Here is a 21,839-nt window from a genome sequence, read left to right on the forward strand (position 1 = left end):
TCTCATGGCCTTGACATTAGTTAGAGCGAAAGCCGAATCTTAAGCTGTATCTACCATGGCAAACTGAATACTGCGGAACAGTTGGTCAGCTAAGAGCTTCTCCTTCTGATCTGGTTGTAAAGAGGAAACCAGTCTGTAAAAGGCGCCAATAGCCCAAAACAGAAAATTCTGTGCCTCACGTTGGCATACTAAGATACCTTCCAGGCGAGACATATCTGCATGCTGTACCACCACCTGTGGGTCTTTACCCTTAGTGGTGAGAGCGAGGGCTAAGTCTGTGTTGAGTTTAGCTGCTTTCCCAGCAAACTCGTGTCCACTGACCCCATAGATACTCCTGTACCGGCCGGAAGGGTAGCGAGCAAGTGATGGCCGGGAGCCTTCATTAGCACAACGAAGAGCTTTAGTGGCGGCCTGTAGAGAAAAATCCATTGGCTGTGCCCTAGTGAAGCGGATGTGTTTATCCTCCACCATCCTGACTTCCCCTGGGGGCACTGGGCGATGAGATTCTTCCGCATATCCAAGAGCCTCCGGAAAACACTGGACTGAAAGATCGGAAGGGAAACAGGCTCTCTGTTAACCCTTGTGTCAGCTTCCTCCTCAGAAGAATCTAGGCCGCAATTTTCAAAGTATCCAGAAGAGGGGACACCTGGTAACCCTGGATCTCCTGATGGACCTCGGGTTCTAGTGTGCAGAGAAGATCCTGGATCCTGAAGGGATCCTAGAACAGATCCTGTTGCCTCAGGGTGAAACTGTTCATGGTGGAAAGAGGCATAGGAGGTGGCGTCTGTACCTGGCGCTCCTGTGTGCCTTGTGGACCGAGAAGGGGCGGGAAGTATGGCATGGATCACACCCTTCTCAAGCTGTGTGGGCTTGACCGAGTCCTCATGCCCTGGAGTTGCACAGCAGGACCCTCACCCAGGGTCTGTGGGCGGAAGCGTTGTACTGGACACACACGCCTGTTCCTGCCCTGACCCTGTCCTGAAGGAGATCCTACATGTAGAGGATCCAAATCTCCCCCCACCTCAGGACGGGATCGCTTGATCCTTCATGGATAATCCTTAGGGGTCCTAGAGCGTTTCCCCCCCCATGGATCCAGCAGAGGGACAGCCTGATCTAATCCTAACTCATCCCCGGGCCTCTCCTGCTCCCGGTTACCCCCCACCGGCACGTCAGCTAGGAGTGACTTCACACCCTGCCTTGCGCTGAGGCCGGGAGGGGGGTTGGTAGCGGACTGCACCACACCTTGAACCGAGAGCAAGGGGGCAGCTGTAAGAGAGGCGGTATTAGGAGCTAACCTGCCCTCTACTTCCTTAGACACCATAGCTGAAACCATATCAGGGAAGGAAACATATTTACTGCCTTCCTGAAACCCGAGGCAAGCAGCCAACTCCTTGAAAAAACTTGACTTATCCCAGGGAGACACTTTGGATCTCGGAATCTGAGAAATTGAATCCTCAGACCCCACTGATCCAGGTACCGAATCCCTGTCTGATCCTGAAGCCATGGGAGACAGGACCACGCCACGAGAATCAGAATATTTGGCAAAAGGCTCCTGAGACTGGCCTGAAGGGTTAGAGGCTTTCTTCCTAGCTTTATAGTCTCGCCTCTTCTGTAAAGTCTGTTGGTACTTACGGGAACTGAGCACCCGCCTGGGACTCCACTCAGCACACTCCCAACATCTGTTGTTTACATCACAGAAACCATCATGACAGACAATACATACAGAGTGTGGATCGTTGTGGGCACTCCCAAGGACTCTCCTGCATCCAGACGAAGCACAGACTCTCCTGACAACATGTGAGGCCGAGGAAAAAGGTGATGAAGAGCCCAGTGGTGAGCCGGCAGCATGGCGGGTTGAGTCCTGGCCACCGCCGACACTTCAGTCACCGCCACGAACAAACTTGACGTCGCCGTAAGAAGGAGAAGGCGACGACAAGTCCTCCTGAGCCTCCTGATGGCCAGCCATAAAACAAACAGGTCCACGTAGAGAAAACAACTGGGCAAAAAAGTTCCAGAGCACTGTAACAGATACGCACGCAAGCACGTCTCAAGAAAGAATGACGTGGCTGGCTGAGGGAGACGGTGTTGCCATAAGTTGCCAGGGGTTACCAGGGTGGAATACGACGAAAGTTTTGAATGTGGAATAGACGGCTGGGTAATAGGGAGCATTGTAAATGCTAATATATAAGAAGCAGGTTATATGTGAAACAAAATGTTTTTTTTAAGTTGCTTTTGCATCCCAGAATACAAAAATGGCCTTGTTTTTTACATTTTCCTGTAAGTAAAAAAAATTCCAAACGTGCCTTTTTCAATCGTCTGAGTGTACGACAGGCCTTTTAGTGAAATATGACAAAAAATACATTATTCTTACATACCAAGCTTTATCTTGCCTGAAAGTGAAGATTGTCAATTTTTTTATGACAAAATCATTTAGGAACATTAAAAATGAACATAGTGAGTGTAATTTGCTACATTTTATTATCATATATAAGGAAAAAAATACAAATTTACACAAATAAATGCCATGTAAATAGAACTTGTAACCTTTTTGACACCTTTGTACAATGTTTCTTTTTAAGGACATGAAAAATCAGTTCAATATGCATGTAAGAAATAACAACAAAACAAAAAACTCCTTATTCACATCTTATACCTGTGTAGAAACAAATGAAACCAAACTAAAAGGAACTTGTAATTCATCCAAAATCCTAATAACAATAGAGGAAGGTTCTGCTGACATGGCAGACAACTCTGGTAACAGGGTTCTCCTCCTAGATCGTCCCATGACAACACAATCTTCATCTGTCAAAGAAAAGAAAAAGAAACAAAATTACCAGGAGCAAGGCATCATGACTAGAAAGAAATAAGGGTTATAATCTCCCTTATAATAGAATAATAATAATTACTATTATCCATCACATATATAGTTATTCCTAAATATTTTACTACATTCAGTCCATGAATAAATATTTCACTACAGATATTATCCTAAAAAGTTAACTGAGAACTGAAAGACTTACCTTCATAATCTATTATCAAATCATGCCTCAGTACTTCATCGTCATCTTTTGAAGGTAAATATTCATCCTCACTATCTTTTGGTGAATTATCAGACACCTCAGAATCTGATTGAGGCTCATCTCTAATGACAAACCCTTTCACTCCCTTTGGTGTTGGGGGAACCTTCTTCCCATGAAAATTGAAGATTCCATGTGCCCTGGAAGAGATAAATTACATTAGAAACTATGCAATAATGGATATTCTTTATTGAAAAGTTTATGGCAGATATCAAGCAATATGTGCATTTTATGTAGTATTGTCATGTGAAAGCAAGGTGCAGCAATGTGTCACTTTTCAAAAGTTTGACACAGATCACCCAAAACGACACGTTTCACAAAAAAAATAAACATAAGTCTTGTGCCCAGTGTACCATAAAAAAGATACATTTCAACTTGTATACGTAATTACCATAAATAACACTTTTAAACACTTTTTTAAAATCACTTAGCATCTTCTCTATACATCATTAAACAAACTGTGAATTTCTGGAAGCTGAACACTTACTATTATTGGCATCCTGGGACATTTTGTCTGGAGCATACTGTGTTGTTGACTTAAGCCTGCACATGGCATCCCTTATTCTGCTTCTTCCTCAGCTGGCCACCACTAGCACAATCTATTGAGTAATTTTTACAGTACTTGGCTTCCCTAGGTTCTCAGCTGCTGGAAACTTGCCAGATACCATTAGATATAATAATTTATCATACCTTATGCTTGAAGAGATTGAAATGTACTGAAATCGATGAGCGAGACCATAAAGGGTTAAGGCAGTGGCAAAGAGATCCACCTGTAGTGCACCCCACACCTGGAAGACCTGCCTGCATACTACAGGATGCAGGGTCAACTCTGACCCCACACACTCGTGACTGAGGATGTCTGCCACTGCATTGTGCTGTCCCGGCATGATCCTGGCATGAAGAGAGACCGAGTTGTCCTCGCACCACCAGAGAATGTCCCCTGCCAGACACGAGAGAGACTCAGACCGGGTGGCCCCACGAGTTCCTCAAATAGGTCAACACTGTCGAATTGTCTGACATGAGAGACACCACTGTGCCCAAGACTTCCTGCTGAAAGGACTGCAAAGCTCGGAAAACAACTATCATCTCCAGGTGGTTGATGTGAAACCTCCGCTCATGTGGAGACCAGACCCCCGAGACGAGAGTCCCCCAGATAAGCATCCCAACTGTGAAGGGATGCATTGGAAAACAGAGAATGTTCTGGCGGAGCCATCACAAACGGAGCTCCCCTGAATAAATGACCCGGATCCATCCACCAGGAGAGGTCTGCCAGACACCACTGTGAAGGAGGAACCCACCACCAGGGTGGTTCCGATTATGCCTTCAGTTTTTCTTTTTCTTTAGGCACCACTGAAGAGACCAAGAGCATACCCAGCTGCCTGGGACCAGCCTCTCCAGAGAAGCCAGATGACCCAGGAGTGAGCTCCATAGAGACACCGTAGGGGCTCTGTCCTCTAAAAATCTCTGCGCCACCGAGAGAAACCAGCTGACCCTTTCTGGCGATGGAAAAACCAGAGCCCTTATTGAATCCAGCACCATGCCCAGGTACTGCTTCCTTTGGCTGAGTACCAGGTCTGATTTGGGCAGATTGATCTGAATAACCAAGTGAGCGCACAGCCGTAACACAGCCCAGATGCCGCCTATGCATCCCTGGAAGGTCGTCCCTGTGATCAATCAATTGTCCAGGTAACGGCACAGGGAGATATCGTGTCAATGAGCCCATGAAAACACTGGAGCCATCACCTTGGTGAAGACCTGCGGGGTGGTGGCGAGGCCAAAACAAAGAACTTTGAACTGAAAAACCTTGCCTCGCCAAACAAACCGCAGGTACTTGCGGGAACACGGGTGGATTGGCACTTGGAAATATGCGTCCCTCAGATCCAGAGACACCATCCAATCCCCCACGTTCATAGACTCCAAAACTGACGCCACTGTCTCCATCCAGAAGGGGCTGACCACTTAAAAACTTATTCAGAGTTGAGAGGTTGAACACAGGTCTCCAACGGCCTGTTACCTTGGGAACAGGGAACAGACGGGCATAAAAGTCTTCTAGCTTGCCCAGCACAAGCTCTATAGCCTCTTTGGCCAACATGTCTTGTACCACTAAGTCCAAGGCCACATGACAATCCGACCCCTCTGCATAACTCACAAACTATTGGTCTGGCCAACAAAGGAGAAGGACATACCCATAATGCAGTCTTCACTACCCACTCTCCTGCCCCAACCTCCATCCACTCTCTCCAGTGCTGCTGCAGGCAAGTGCCCACAGGCACAGGAGAGCAAACTACTTCCCTAGTGAGATCTACCTTGGCCATGGGGTCCGCCACTGCGAGAACTCCTGGCCTGAAAGGATTCCCCTGTAGCGGAGGGCCTAGGGACCGGAGCCGACGAAGAGGAACTGCGAAACGCACCCCTCCTCGTCTGTACTTTTATCTTGCTCCCCCGGGGCCCAAAGGCTGACCCCCGAAAAGAAGAGGCTAACCCCCGCACCACAGAAGAGAGTGCATGTTGCTGAGCAGCTAATTGCTTGTCTTCCTGTACCCTGAGCACCACTGCTGGGTCATATAGCACCACAGAAAAGGGAAAAGAAAGGAGCTGGTGCTTCTCCCTGTCAGACAAGGTATGAGGCAACGAATCCACTACCGCCTGCCTCCTTAACATAAGGAGTCTACAACATAGCTTCTCAGCAGGATGAAGAATGTCCTTATTTGCCTTGGCCAGTGCCAACAAAAATTCCAAAACATCCTGTTCCATGCTAGAAGCAGCACCAGCCCATGTAGCCAACACCTGATCTGTCCAAGAGGCAATGTCAGCCATGGAGCCACACACTTTCTCCAACTGTGCCAACAGGCGGGAGGAGATGAAGACCGCTGGGTTGCCCACCGCCGTAGAACCCCTAACGCCTCATTAACTGGAGGAGGAGCCAGAGAGGCCCCCTCAGGTAGATAAAAAGACCTGGCCCAGTCATACCAGTCCCTAGACAACTGTAAATTTGCAGATTAAGGCTTAAGCTCCTTCAGGGACCTGCATTGGGCTTCCTCATGGATAGCTTGAGCCATAAACGACCGTGAGAGAGAAAAAGAGGGCTGGCAGGGCAAAACTGAGCCCTGCGCCCTTTCTACCTCCTTAAGGTGGGACAAGGAAGGAGCCTCAGGAGCAGGCAGATGAAGATAGTCTCTCACTTAGCCCATGAGGTGCAAAAAAGGGGAAACACCTACTTGATTGGGAGGCGTGTCCTCCTCTTCATCCTCATAAGACTCGGCTGTGGAAACAGGTTGGCCAACTGGCATGGCAGCCGAAAGACTTTGACCCACCCCACTGCCGCCAGGTACAGCAGCTGGTCAGCCAGCCTTAACAGAATCCTCCTGAAAAAGTGGAAAACTATCCGGCACAGACTTACCAGGGTCCATATGGTTCACACCACTGTGAAGAAGGGGATGGCCGCCAGGCATGGGAACCAAGGGGCACACACCAACCCCTACACAAGGCACATGAGTCTGGTTGCCCAGCATGGGAGCCTTGTGGCTGACACCAACACTCACATTCTGGGAAGGGAGAAGTCCATCAGACATAATAACACCAAGCTCCACGCCCAAAGTACTTGGAATGGTCTCTTACGCCTAATCCACATGAGAGGATGATGAGCTGGCCACCAGGCATGGGAGCCATATGGCAGATGCCAGCCTCAACATCCTGGAAAGGAGTCTGGCTGCCAGGCATGGGAGCTGTATGGCAGACGCCGACCTCCATTTCCTGGGTAGTGGGGCGGCCGCTGAGCATGATAGATTGATGGCTGTCGCCAACCCCACCCCTGTAAACAATGCCAAAGGTACCAGGAGCACCAGGCATTTTCTTACCTGAACCGTGGATAAAACCACGGGAGGGGATAAGAGGCTGGCCGCCAGGCATGGGAGCCGTATGACAGATGCCACCATCAATATCCTAGATAGGAGTCTGGCTGCCAGGCATGGGAGCTGTATGGCAAATACCAACCTCTGTATCCCGGGTAGTGGGGCGGCGGCTGGGCATGGTAGACTGATGGCTGTTGCCAACCCCATCCCCGTAAACAGTGCGAAAAGTACCAAGGGCACTGTGCACTGCCTTACCACGGCATGACAGCTACCCATTGTTGTTGGCTCTGTGGCAGACGCTGGTACCATCTCAACTGGTCCCGCGTGCCCTGCCCTCTGCATAGCCCCACTCGTACGCGGCTGGGAATCGTCTACCCATGAAGCCAAAGACTAGAAACCAGAAAATGGGAAACCCTGGGAAGAGGAGAGAAAGAGGGAAAGCCGGTCCAACGTCTCTTCCATCATACACATGCGTTTCTGCAGCTGCTGTGATGAAGGGGAAGACTTACGCTTATTGAAAGAAGAAGCCTTCCTCCTCTCAGTACGATCTTTAATACTATCCAAAAGACGTAGAAACTTGTTGTGTGACAAGGCCTTGCAGCAATCACAACATGAAGCAAGGCTACAAAACACCTCCCTACATGACAGACACTCACCATGAGGGCCCACCATAAGTGACAGGAGGAAAGGAGAACACTTCACACACTTACATGGCATAATAACACACTTACAAACTCCCTGTAGAAGATAGACAAACCAAGGAGCAATGAAAGGCAAACCCAACCACTGCTGAAAAGGAAAAAAACAATGAGTCTGTGAAATAGAGGAGCTGAAGACAACGTGTAAGCCCAGTGACAGCAAAGAGGCGAATGAGGGAATCAGCCTGATGGCTGATACCTCGAAATAGAAAACGGGCAGGGTGTCTTCTCAAAGAAAACGGGAAAGGGCACCTCAAGTATTTCTTTTGTTTCTTTCCTTGAGCTGTTAGACATAATGTAAGTTTGCTGTGGGAATGGAATTTAAGCAATAATTAATAATTATGGGTAGTAATATGTGTAATAACAAAAGATCTTTTCAGCCTTTGAATCTTCAGATACAAGATGCTCAGTCTGTGATTAACTGAACAAAAGAAACCATTTCCAAAGGTACTAAAAATATGAAAGAAATGGTATTTTTCATAAATTATTCAATTAAATAACCTTATACATCCAAGGAATCTTTGGTTACCATGGTACACATTTCACTAACATTTTATGAAATTTCTGTGGCATGCCATATATGTAGAGGTATGAATCAATAAAGAAAATTTAATTTACATATGATAAGTGATGTGTAAGTATTACCAATGACTGTGTGTGAGTGTGTAGATTACTTTACACACATGGATATGGTGCCTAGACTGGAGATGTGTTTCTCCTGGTATCTCAGAACCATGTCATATATTTTGGAGGTTTTTGTATTGCTCTAATTGCATTTTGGAAATAAATAGACCACTATGGTGAACTTGAACTTTAATTTCACCAGGAAATAAGGCAAAGAGGATGGATTTCAACCTTTTTGACTATTTGCAATATGGTAGTGGTTCCCAACCTGTGGTATGTTAAGGCCTGCCAGGTGGCATGTGAGCAATTTTGGGGAAAGCTCTTTGTTACTTTGTTTTTTCATGTACCCTCTATTCTTACCTTCTGAGGGCTCTTGAACTTGAATTTGAGTGTTTCCTATCATTCCCAGAAACTGCATCTGTGCTTGAATTTTGCTCGATCAAACTCTTCCATCTCTGCCTAATCACATTTATCTTTACTTCATGTTGGAAATTTTATCACATCCTACTTTTTCCTAAATAGAGGGTGTAACATTAGTTTTTGTAGATATTTCTAGAGATGAACATACAAATTATTCTAAGAAAAAAATGTTTTATGCATATGTATATGCATTTTGAGGTTTTGTTTAGCTGTGGGATGAAATTTGATTGTGGTAGGGCAACAGATAACAACAACTGGGCCAGGCAGGTGTTTCTGTCGTAGAAACACAATGTCAACATACTCCATCTTACTGTTAGTGTGAGGAATTTTCAACTTTTTTTCATGTAGCCTATTATTTCATTTGTCATTAATTACAGTCATGCTATCATTCTGTAATCATTATCAATAAATCACCTATCTGTCGATACTATTCCTCTCTTTATTGGATATTGTAATACCGAAAAACTTATAGAAATGATGATGTGTTGATGCAGATTGTCCAGTGCTGAAATTGGTTTACCTTTGATAATAGGTTTCTGTTAAGTATCATCAATAACACTGTCAACAATTTCTTTAAGAAAATTCAGCAAGCCTCTCTCTAATGACACACTGACAATATATGCCAATATATGACTATATGACAATCAGAAAGAGACACTACCATACTTCAAATGCAATGCCTGATACTAGGTTCATGTTTATTTTAACCTTTTTTTTTTTTTTTTTTTTTTTTTTTATCAAGACAGTATTCCTGGTCGACTTATCGTCAGCATTATTTATGAATTTGCTGTACTAAGTTGCAGAAACCCTAAAGGAATTTAACACACAGAATCAGTAAACATAAAGGTAATTCAATATACACATAGAAACAGGTAATTTCTCTTCCGCAGCAGTAAGGACACACACACACTCATATAATCAAGATCAAACGAGATGAGCGTCTGCACTGTGCTCCCTTCTAATATTATTTCAAGCCACTAAGAATATCTTTTGCCTAGAGTGTTAACTAAAGGTAAGAGCTATGTTTTAGTGGAGTCCCATCTAGGTAGCAGGCATAAAATGTCACTAACATGGGAAAAGGAGCAAGAAAAGTGAGAACTAAAATGGACAAAGGTGAGGAGTATTTATTTACACCATCTGGTAGGTTTGAATTTCCTAGGCATGATTTCTCAGACTTCAGACTGGAAGATAGGTTTGATGACTGAAACACAAGAGAGAGTCTATTAAGGAGGAGGGTCATACACCTGGAGGACATAATGAAAGAACTAATGGCTAGGCTGAAAAAAAGAACAATGAGATCATGAAGGCAAACACGGAAGTGCTGAAGGAAAACTATGATGGCATGAAAAACAAAGTTTGTGTTAGTGAAAAAAAAATGGAAAATAGTGAAGATCAAGCGAGGAAAAGTGAAAAGCAAAATCATTGAAAGATGGACAAGGAGCAGCAGAAAATTAGTTTTAAAAAGATTATAGAAGAATCGGCCAAAGAAAGTGAACAGGAGGTTGCCAAATGGTAGTAAAGGTAATTAATTAAAAGGAAAATTTGGTTACGGATATTATGGAAAAGAAAAAGTGTGTTATCTTTTGATTAAAGGAAACAGTTATGCCAATTAGACATGAAAAAGCAGAATATGAGAAAAAGCAGACTTGAGAAAGTAGTGATGGAGGTGAAGTATGAGGAAGGAAAAGGCAGCAAGAGATTGAGTGAAGAAACTGAAGTCTATAGACTGGGGAAATGTGAGTAGGGAAAAACACATCCGTTAAAGATTAGGATAAGATCGCAAGCAGGTGCTGAGGAAATCCTGGCAGGCTCATGGGAGCTGAGAAGGAAAGAAGCATATAAAATGCATGGTTGAGATGCAATCTAAATGAAGAGGAAAGAGCTAAACGCAGGCAGTTACGGGAAACAGTCAAAGAAAAAAACTTAACAGAACAGCAGAGGAGAGGACGAGCTACTATTGAAAGGTCAAAGACATGAGACTGAGGAAGTGGTATGCAAGGAGGGAGAACAAAAGAGAAATAAGTATCACTGTAAAAGAAGAAGAGTATTAAAAGTTGGATACACAAACATAAATGGTATTTTAACGGCAAAAATAGAATTGAATGATTATTTAAGAGAAAACAAGTCTGACATCATGGGATTAACTGAGACAAAATGTATGGAGGACTTGAAGCATTGGATATTGGGAAAAATAGCTACAATATATGGAAGAAGAATAGAAAACAAAAAAAGGAGGAGCAGTAATGTTACTTGTAAAGAAAGAGCTACAGGTGGATGAAATAAATTATGGAGAAGGGAGTGCTGAAGTGCTGCAAATACCAATAAGAATTCAAGGGGAAAGAAAAAGGAAGTTTGTCATTGTTTAAATCTTGCCCAGAACAAACTTATTTGGAAATTAAGAATATGAGAACATGCTTAATGATACCAGAAAATATTTACAGAGACTAATTGAAAAGAGTAAAAACATAAAAGTGATGGATGACTTTAATTGTAATTTGGGAAGATCTGACAAGTGAAGGAGGATAAACATCTTGGGACAAATACTATTGAATCTAGCAGTTGACAATATCTTAACTGAATGAGTGAAGGACAGCACAAGGTATAGAGCAAATGAAGAACCATCATGATTGGACTTAATATTTAATAAAGAAACAGAGATACTTGGCAACTTGGAATATAAGAGTCCCCTCGATAGAAGTGACCATGTATTACTTGAACTCAGACTGAAAGAAAGACTGGAAGAAATAAGGAATGAAGACTATAAGAATAGAAGGTACAATTACAGTAAAACTAACTTTGCAGAATTAAGGAAATACTTTGAACAAGCAGACTGAACTGAATTTTATATATTGGAGAAAACTGAAGACAAGTGGAATATTTTAATGAAGAAGTATAATGAAACATGTGCCAATCAAGAAAATAGACAAGCCTAGACACAAATAGTAGTTTAACAGATGTGAGTTAGCAAGGATGGAAAGAGAAAAACCCTGGAATGGATGGAGAAAAAATAGAAGACCAAATCATTGGTTAGACTATGCCTGGAAAAGAAACGAGTAATTAAAGATTTGGAGAATGGAATAGAAAAACTAAGAGAAGGATATAGTAGATAAATGTAAGGACCAGCTAAAATTGTTTTACAGATATGTAAATGACAAGCTGAAAAACAAAGGAGAAATAGCAAACTAAAATACAATAAAATACGAAGACCCAAAAGATATGGCGGGAGTGATAAACAACTGCTTCCAGTCAGTCTTCACCAGAGAAAGTCACTCCCAATGTCAAACCTCAGTGGAATTAACTGATGGTGTTTGTGAAATGCAAGTGTTAGTAGAAGAAGTAAAGAAAATAATGGAAGAACAAGATGTAAGGAGACCCTCAGTTCCCAATGGAGTGTCAAACTGGATTGCAGAGAAATGCAGTTACCAGTTAGCAGACAAAGTCCACAACATCATAATGAGTTCCTTAACAGAAGGTAAAGTACCAACAGATTGGAAAAGAGTGGATATTGTGCCCATATTCAAAGGAGGAAAAAAGGAGGATCCATTAAATTACAGACCAGTGTCATTGACCAAGGTAACAGGAAAAATATGTGAAAGGATAATAAAGAAGAAATGGATGGAATATCTGGAGGACAAAGGTAAGTTGACAGATAGACAATATGGATTCAGAAGAGGAAGATTATGTGTCACAAATTTAATAAGCTTCTACTAAAAAGTGGTTGACATAGTGCAAGAAAGGAATGTCTGGGTGGACTGCATCTTCTTAGATCTAAAGAAGGCATTGACAAGGTCCCACACAAAAGGTTACTGTGGAAACTTGAACAAAAATGGAGGACTATAGGGAGGACTTCTGATATGTTGGATGTAAGTTATATGTACGATATGTTTTCCCCACCACATTCAAGTCAAACTGGCGGAAATCGACAGTTGCTGTACCATTACAATAAAGAGAGGACGTACACCGCTGTGTCTCGCTCTCTCCTTGCTGCTGGCTATTCTACATAGCGCAGTGATAACCACAGTACCTGCAGTGGTTAACTCAAGATGTCTCTGCCTCACCGGTCTCCACGCTCGATGCCCAGGGCCTCGATACTGGTGGTTCCTCGCAGCCTCAAGCCACTGCTCCAACAGGCCAGGCAGACCATCACCAAACAGCAGCAAGCCATCACCACACTACAGGCCGACATGGTGGCCCTCCACACATGCGGCAATGAAGCACCCACCCCTCAGGTGCACCCCCCGGCCGCCCTGGAGAAATGCAACCTGGAAATGATGCTAACTGCATTCAGGTCGTGGAGACGTTCCATGGAATGCTGGCTCCTCCTCTGCAAGTGGCCATGACGGGAAGCAGTCCACCATGTTAGACTCCACTGCACTCCCCTACTGCAGCACGCCGTGGATGCCGGATTCACCTTCGACGAGTGGAGGGCCCTAACACCACAGGCACCGTTAGACGCTATAGGTAAGCTAGTGCTCCGCTCCTCAAATTAGGCAATGCAGTGGGCCAAGTTTTTCAGTGTCAGCTAAGGACAGGAGGAGGTTGTCAGTGATTATTTCACAAGGGGAGCTCGGAAAGCCAACAACTGCACGTTTCAGTGCCCCCAGTGCAGCTGCAACCTCTCAGATCACCTGCTCCTGAAAAAGCTGATGGTGGGCCTCTGTGACACAAGCCTAAAACAACAGGTGTACCAGGGGTGCGACTCCATAGGCAGTGTTGATGTCCTAAGGGCCATGTGTTGTGCATACAAGGCTGCCTGCCATCATGCCGCGAGCGGGAACTCAGGGTGGAAATGCAGTCATGCGGCCGCGTTGGCCGAGGAAGGCGAGCAGACGACCGACGCCGCCGCAGCTGCCGCGGCCAGCAAGATGCTGCCAATATGTACCTGCTGGAACTGCGGCACCATGCACCCCCTTGACAAGGCCTCCTGCCCGGGCTAGGGAGGCAATCTGTCTTAGGTTGCCGGAAACGAGGCCACTTCAAGAAATGCTGCAAGAGTTCAAAGCGTTCCCACAATGCCACACCTGGCAATGCCATCTCAGGCGCTGTGACAGCGGCGGGCATGAACGCGTCCCGCCAACCCACTGTAGTGGTGACAGTGGCGCTTGGGAGGGGAGCCGAGCACTGCACCGTGGCCATGGTGGACACCGGTGCCCAGGTGTGTGTCACTGGCGCAGCCCTGCTGTCCAGCCTCCACATCAAGCCCGCGCAGCTGCAGGGACAAGCAGGCCTGCGGGATGTTGCGAACCTGCCACTATGATGCCTCGGATCGTGCCGGTGCCACATAACCCTTGATGGCTTCACAACAGAGCAAGATGTATACTTCATACCCTCCACTAAGTCGCTGTTTCTGTCACTGAGCATGTGCAGAGAGCTGGGTTTGGTCCCGGCAAATTTTACCCACCACTCCCAGCCGGTGGTGGAAGAACTTGTGGCTAGCGATATGGCCGCTGAGCCTGCCCAGCCCCCCCGCAAGGCCCGCTGTGATACTGTTTCTACCACACGAGGAGCACGTGCGACAGCTGGAGGAATGGCTGCTACAGCACTTCTCAGCCTCGACCTTCAACACCACCAGGAACCCTTTGCCGGTGATGGAAGGTGAGCCACACCGCATTCATCTGGCACCCAACGCTATTCCCTACGCCTGCCACACGCCAGCATCTGTGCCAAAACACTGGGAGGATGAGGTAAAGGGCCAGCTAGAAGAAGACATCAGACATGGGGTCATCGAGCCCATCCGGGCAGGAGAGCCCACGGAGTGGTGCGCCTGCATGGTGGTGGTGGCCAAGAAGTCTGGCCAGTCATGGCGCACTGTTGACTACCAGCACCTTAACACTGTGTGCCGGAGGGAGACACATCACACCCCGGCCCCTTTGACATGGTCTCCAGCGTCCCAAAGCACTCTTACAAGACAGTGGCGGACGCCTACTTGAGGTACCACTAAGTCAGACTAGACGAGGAGAGTCGCAGTTATGGAATTTGGAAATTACTACCCTTGATTCGATATACGGTAAGAAAAATTCAGATACGCTACCCACTCATGTCATCCGAGAAGGCCCAGTGCGGGGGAGCAGGGGTGATAATGTCATCCATGCCACACCTCCCCACCACTCACAGTACTGACTTTAACTTGACCACCCTTGGAGCCTGTTATCTCTTCCCCTCCCCCACCTTTTTTTTTTTTTACTGTATTACATTTTACTTACATGCATTACTAATTAGATGAATAAATGGAATATTAAAGGGTCTATTGTAAGCACAAATATATTCATAATAATCATGGCAAACATTTAAAATCTGCTACCAGCGGCGAACCATACAGCAACTGATAAAGGGCACAGATGGGCCTGGCAAGCCCACTATCAGAGAATGGTGGAAGTCGTATAACATCAAACATGCCTTAGATAACTTCAAGTCATCTTGGGATGAAGTGAAGACGTCTACCATGAACTTGGCGTGGAATAAAGTATGGCCAGAATGTGCGCATGACTTCCCAGGCTTCGCTGAAGATGACATCGGTGCAATCAGAAATGACATAGTAAGTCTGTGCCATAGGGCTGGCTTCAATGAAGTTGATGATGCTGATGTTCATGATCTTTTGGAAAGCCATGCTGAACCTCTCTCAAATGATGAACTTATAGAGCTAGACAAGGCATCACAGGAGGCAGAAAAAGAGGGAGACGAGGAAGAAGAACCTGTGATTGGCCTGGACATCAAAACTCTTAAGAGAATGTCTCGGTGGTATCGAGAAAGCTCTGGAAACCCTGAAGGAACGTGACCCAAATCCTGCCAGGAGTAGCAAAGTGGCTCAAGACGTAGAGAAAAGTGTCAAGATTTATCAAGAAATCTATGATAAAAAAACAAGAAAAACCAAACACTCCTTCATCTACTCATTCTTCCAGCCAGTCAGACATGCCGTCCCTGTCACACCTGCCAACCCTGCTACAGCTGGCCCTTCCACATCCGCTGCCAATGGTTCTACAGCTGGCCCTTCCCCCATATCCTCTTTCTTCAAACCAGTGAAACGTGCCGACCCTGTTGCAACTGGCCCTTCCACATCTGCTTCCGACAGTGCAGACGACGACATCTTATCCTCGTCTGCCCACTCAGCGGAAGATGAGTAAGGGCTGAAATCCCTACACACTCCATTGTTTACATGAGTGGCAGCCCCAATAAGCGAAAAACAGAAGTGATTTGGAGTGAGCACGCCTACTCAGTGGCTACTGAGGGAGGTCTAGGCCCATTTTGCCAGCCAGAAATAGGCCTGGAGATTGAAAATAAGTGTCCCTGCTTGGGTGTATTGGTGCCTGTCGCCACAACAAAGCCTGCTGCATTCCACGTGGGCCCAGCACAAAGGACTATGCCCGTCGAGGACACTGTTGAGGTGGAGGTAGGCATAGCAGTCCTCGAGGACATGGAGATTGTCGAGGAGCCTCATCCTGCACTATGTGGCAAGGAAAAACACCAGGAAAATGCTGCTATTGACCCGATTTCTCGTTGAGATATACCTGCCCCGGCCACCTTGAACCATAAACAAAAGCGTTGTCGCTTGTCTTTCCCTGCAGGCCATGGAAAGATGGCTAGTGAGCTGTTCAGCTGGTTTGCAGCCCTGCTGAAACAACATCCAGACCTGCAGCCACTCTATAAGGAAGGACAGAACCAACCTTATATCATGGTCAGTACTGACTCCTCCTTCTATGCCACCCTGCTGAGTGAGGGCTTCCTGGGCCTTGTTATGGAGTACCCTGGTGAGGAGGGCACTCACCCTGTTATTATCCATAGTGTGGTGACCCACATCTATGTCAACCTGATAGAGGTATCAGCTGGATTCCATGGGCTGAAGAGGAGAATGGGGGGGCAGATACCAAGGCCCCAACTGTTGGGAGTGGTGACAGGGAAAGTGCTCAGTGAGGTACATCTCCTGGGCCTTGGACATCGGCATGTGGAGTGATACACACCAGAACCAGATTTATATTGCCACTGCAGTCGCTGGGGACACAAGGAGTGGCGTTGCCAGTCTGCCCCTCACTGTAGGTACTGTGCCGGCCCCCATAAGGCAGCACAGTGCCTGAATAAGATCAAGGAGGGCACCAAAATCTCTCCTCGCTGCTGCAATTGTCGGGGTGACCACAACACCCACTCCACCCTCTACACTGTCAGGCCTCAGCCCCAAAGGGAGCCTGCCACTGATGAGATGAGTTGGCCCAGGCTTGTGTTCCGCCAGATTCCACCTCCCCAGACCAACGCCTGGGTGACGAAGCCCTCCCTTTCAGCTGCTGCCCCTCACCTGTCCCAGCCTTCCTGCCTCACCACTGGCACTTTGACCACACCTGCCGTGTTCCCGCCTTTGCCGCAGCGTGCTGCTACACTGCCCCCTGTGCCTCCAAAAACGGTGCCCCAGCCAGACGTCACCCAGGAACTGCATGCCACCAACTCCACCCAGCAGCTAATGGATGGTGGTGGTGAGCACACTAGCTCCCAGAGTGGACAACCTGTCTGCAACAGTCTCTGCTCTTAGTAACGAGTTTGCCGCCTTCAAGAACCAGCAGCACACAGTATGCAGTGGGACACCCCCTGTGGCCCCAACCCCATCTCCAGTGCAGTGCTCAACAGGGCCAAGGAGAGAGTGATGTGTGTCAGCATAGCCTGTGTGACCCACCCAAGAAGAAAGTCAATGCTGCAGGGCAGTGTGCAACTGCCACTGCACCCTCACTGAGGATGGATGTCCCCCCCAAGCCAGTCAAGAGAGCCACACGACAACCCCAGAGCCCCTCAGGAATGGCCCCTGCTTCCCCTGCCTCAGAAAGCAAGTCACCTGAGGCAGACTGTGATGAGGATGCTGCAGGTGAATGAACATTGGTCAGCCGCAAGAAGAAGCGCTGCACCAGCCCAATTCCAGTCTGGACTGCCAGCCCTGAGCCAGACCAGGGGTATCTGATGACTGCCAGCCCCGAGCCAGACCAGGGACATCTGATGGCAGCCATACAAATGCTGACGCAGCAGATGTCTTGCCTGGCACAGGAAGTGGACGGCCTGAAGACACAGATACAACACCATCGTGATGAACGGTAGGACTTTCTGCACCCTAACATGGAATGTCAATGGTCTACATGCCCGCTTCACTGACCTACACTCTCATGTCCTTCTCCATAAGCCTTACATTATTGCCTTACAGGAGGTGGGGCCATGGGTGCCTGAGCTGTGGGGTTATGCCTCCCACACCCTCAGTTGTGGTGATGGCAGTAGTGGGGGGACAGCCACTAACATTAAACATGGGATTCCAGTTGACTTCCTGGAAATGGGGGTCACTGAGGGTATTGAATTTATTACTGTTTGCTTGCACACTGTGGGTGAAATTATTAACTTTGTAAACATGTACATTCATGCTGGTGCCTTAAATATTGCAAATTTTCCTGAATATGTTCTTGAGGAGCAGAGTGTTATCATGGGTGACCTTAATGCCAGGCATAAGGAATTAGGAAGCCACCTCACCACCAATGTCAATGGTGTGCGCTGAAAGGCTTTCCTTGACACCACAGATACAGCTGTACTTACTGGGGACCACACACCCACACATGTTCAAGGAGGCAGACTTGATTATGTAGCCCTCATCAATATGCCGACATATACTGCCGAAGCTTATCTTGTCAGGTCATTGCTGAGTGACCACTTCACTCTGGAGACAACCCTACTTGTGCAGTCCGCCCTGGTAGTGCCAAGGAAGCGCTTGACGGTGCCACCATCCAGGATGGCGGGCCTCGTCGTCCATGTGGTGGCATGGTACGCTGCCGTGAAGGGCTCCTTTGCTGATGCAGAGGCACTGTACGACGGACTCCTGCACACCATCGAGGGCTTCATCGCGACTCCAAGGGTTCCAGCAAGGGCCCATGCTCCACGCCGCTGGACTTACGCTACCGACCCTGTGATTCTGAACTGCCAACAGACGCTCGCTGCCTACCAGAGACGTTGGCAGCTCAACCCAGCAGACACAGAGTCACGGGATGCCATGGTTACCGTGGCTCGACACCTCACGGATCTGCGGCAGCAGGAAAGGAAGAAGTACTGGGTCTCCTTCCTGGACAAGGTGCGCAGGACCCGGTCCCTCCGGGAGGTGTGGCACCATGTCAACAGCGTCCGGGGCAAGTCCAGATGACAGGTGTGTGACCCTGATTCTGCAGGCAGGGCACAAGAACTCGTCTTGCAGTGGAAGGAAGCCTCATCCTTCTCTGGCCTTCCTGTGGAACACCAGGAGGCGCTTGATCAGCAAAGACCACGAAGGATGGAGTTGCTTCGCCACAGTGTTTCTCTGCTGGATGACACCTGTGTGCCTATCACGCATGACGAACTCCTCTCGGCAGTCAAGTTGGGCAAGTCAACAGCTCCTGGCAAGGATGGCATCACCTATGATATCCTCAATGCTCTCCTGGAGGTAAAGGTAGACAACCCTATCTTGGATTTATTTAACATGTCTTTCACTGCAGGCAAGCTTCCCACTCTTGGAAAACAGCCATCATCATCCCAATCCCCAAAGGTGATGGCACCTTTCGCCCTATTTCTCTCACCAGCTGTCTGTGCAAGATGATGGAACGGGTAATATTGAACAGGCTTATATACAAGGTGGGCCATGTACTCTCTGGCAATGTACATGGCTTCCTAAAAGGTCACTCTACAAGTCATTGTTTTGTTGAGTGTCTTATAAATAAGGATGCTACCTGCAGAGCTTTCGTTGATCTCAAGGGTGCCTTCGACAGGGCCAACAAAGATGTTATTATGGAGGAACTCATTCTCAAAGGTGTCAAAGGTAGATTATTAGGATGGATCAGGGACTATTTGTACAATAGAACAGCACAGGTTTGGTTTCAAGGTGCAGTCTCCTCTGAGGAAGTCTTTGAGCTTGGAACACCACAGGGTGGAGTCCTTAGTCCAATGCTTTTCAATGTTTTAATGGACAAAATTGCACGCTGTTCCTTTCTGCAGGGCACCCAGGTCCTCATCTATGCTGATGACATACTCCTCCAATGCCCCACACCCAGGATTCTCCAGTTAGCTTTGTCACAACTAGCAGCTTTGTGTGTCCAAATGGGACTAGTGATTAATGAATGTAAAACAAAATTTCAAGCTAAAGGGAAGGTCTCTCGGCTGCCCACTGTAAACAATGTTCCCATCCCTAGAGTTCATATACACAAGTACCTGGGTGTTCAGATGAGCTTTAGGAAGTCTCTTCAAGCCGTCCACTATGTTCGAGACCTCTGTCTGCCACGGCTAGCACCACTTCGGCTGCTAGCCAACAGGGGCCTGGGGGCTGGCATTCCAGTCCTAAGAATGTTCTATATATCTGTCATACGGTCCCTTATTGATTATGCCGCCCTGTTTTAATACAGTTTAGTGCCACCCAACTCCATCCCCTGGAGCTTGTTCAGAATGAAGCCATGCGGATAATCTTGGGATGCCCCAGGACTGCACGGATTGAAGTCCTCAGAGCTGAACTGCACCTGCCGAGTATTATGTGTAGGGTACAGGAAATTACTTGTCGCACAATTAGTCGGATGCTATGCACGGGCTCTGACTCTCTAAAGGGATCACTGACCCCCTGTATCATGATCCTCGCACTCCTACAACACCATACCTCAGGAAGATCTTGGGAGTACTGACAAGTGTAGGTGTAGCCGAGGCTTGTATTAACGTTGTTATGTCACCGCTACAACCCGCCTGGAACCCTCACCGTGTCAGTGTTGATATTCACTCTCTGCATCAGCCCAAGAGGGACTGGCTCCCTCATGTGCTGCAAGACATGTTCATGACTAAATTGTCCAAGTACCCACACGTTCAGGCTATTCATGTTTATTGTGATGGGTTAGTCAATGGCAGCAGGTCTGGATGTGGGCTGTTCATCCGTGACTACATCTCTACCAATCTCTACACTGGCACTGAGGTTTCCAGGTGGCTCCCTGCACACATGTCTTCCACTAGAGCAGAACTGTATGTTGTACTGGAGGCGCTCCACATTGTGGTGTATCCCATAAGAATGTATATTTCTTTATTGACAATCAGGCTGCATTGTATGTCCTTCAATCCACCTCCCTCATGGACTGTGATCTAGTTAATAAGTGTCTTCTTGTTCTCATCCACGCCCTAGAAGGTGCTGGTGCCACGGTCCATTTCATCTAGATACCCTCTCATGTGGGTATCCTGCTAAATGAAAAAGCAGACCACCTTGCTCAGTGTGCCCTACAAGATGACACAGTGGACCCTGGCACTGAGTACACTCTGGGTTAAGGACTTTGTACAAAGTAGCATTAGTGATCAGTTGGAGCTTTGTTGCCATAGGGGCAGTAGCACTAGTCTTCACTATGCATGTGTCTCCCAGAGCTGTGATTACACCTATGGGAAACACACTGCATTCACATGACAGGGTGGCAATGAGACTCAGATTAGGCTACAAATACTTTTGGAAAGTAAGTGCTTCTCCTGGTGTTTGCTGTGTGCTGTGTGCTGCACCAAGGGGATACACTCTGCCTCACTATATCATGGAATGTCCTCTCATTGCTAAATTTAGGCCACAAGGTCAACATGATTTGTACAGCTTCATTGACCATCTAGGATCCTAGACTCAGCCACGCTCAGGGATATACTCAGGGAATATCCTCAGTTTGCTCCCAGACTGTAGGATGTTTATGCAATAAGGTGTGCAATATCTGTACTTATTTATTGAAATATTTGTGTTCTTGTTATGTATACTGTTTAGTGTTATATTTTATATACTTTAACCTTAAGTCTTTGCCCAGGGGGTGGGTGGCAAGGTCCATCCTCCTCCTTTGTTGTAATTATTTATTAATTCAACAATAAATGTATCAATCAATCAATCAATCCCTACTGTCCCTTAGCCTTGGGAGGGACATCATCTGATAGAATACATGGTGAGTGAAAGATAAATAAAAACATTTTCTGCTTATTTCTTTTTGTGCAGTACTTTACATTTTTTTATATGACATTTTCATGTATTTCCATTTCTGTAGGGGTGATTTTTTGACGTGTTCCCTATTATTACATGCTATAATGGGTTCGGTATACGATGATACCGCCTCATTCAACCTATGATATTTTGGTAACCATAGCATCTAGAGACTTCTGGTTTCTTGCATTGCAAAGAGGACAAGTTGCTTGTGGGCAGA

At 46.8% G+C, this 21,839-nt stretch overlaps 1 protein-coding gene across 1 annotated transcript; it reads right to left on the bottom strand.

Moving 5' to 3' along the window:
• Positions 1 to 2,647: 2,647 nt before the first annotated feature.
• On the bottom strand, positions 2,648 to 3,964 carry LOC123498207. Its single transcript, XM_045245373.1, has 3 exons — positions 3,768 to 3,964; positions 3,021 to 3,217; positions 2,648 to 2,802 (listed from the first exon to the last, which is right to left on the bottom strand). The coding sequence occupies exons 1-3, from the start codon at positions 3,962 to 3,964 to the stop codon at positions 2,648 to 2,650; spliced, it is 549 nt and encodes a 182-aa protein (XP_045101308.1).
• Positions 3,965 to 21,839: the final 17,875 nt, after the last annotated feature.

The sequence above is a fragment of the Portunus trituberculatus genome, chromosome 47 (assembly GCF_017591435.1).
Source record: "Portunus trituberculatus isolate SZX2019 chromosome 47, ASM1759143v1, whole genome shotgun sequence".
Classification (NCBI taxonomy): Eukaryota; Metazoa; Arthropoda; class Malacostraca; order Decapoda; family Portunidae; genus Portunus; species Portunus trituberculatus.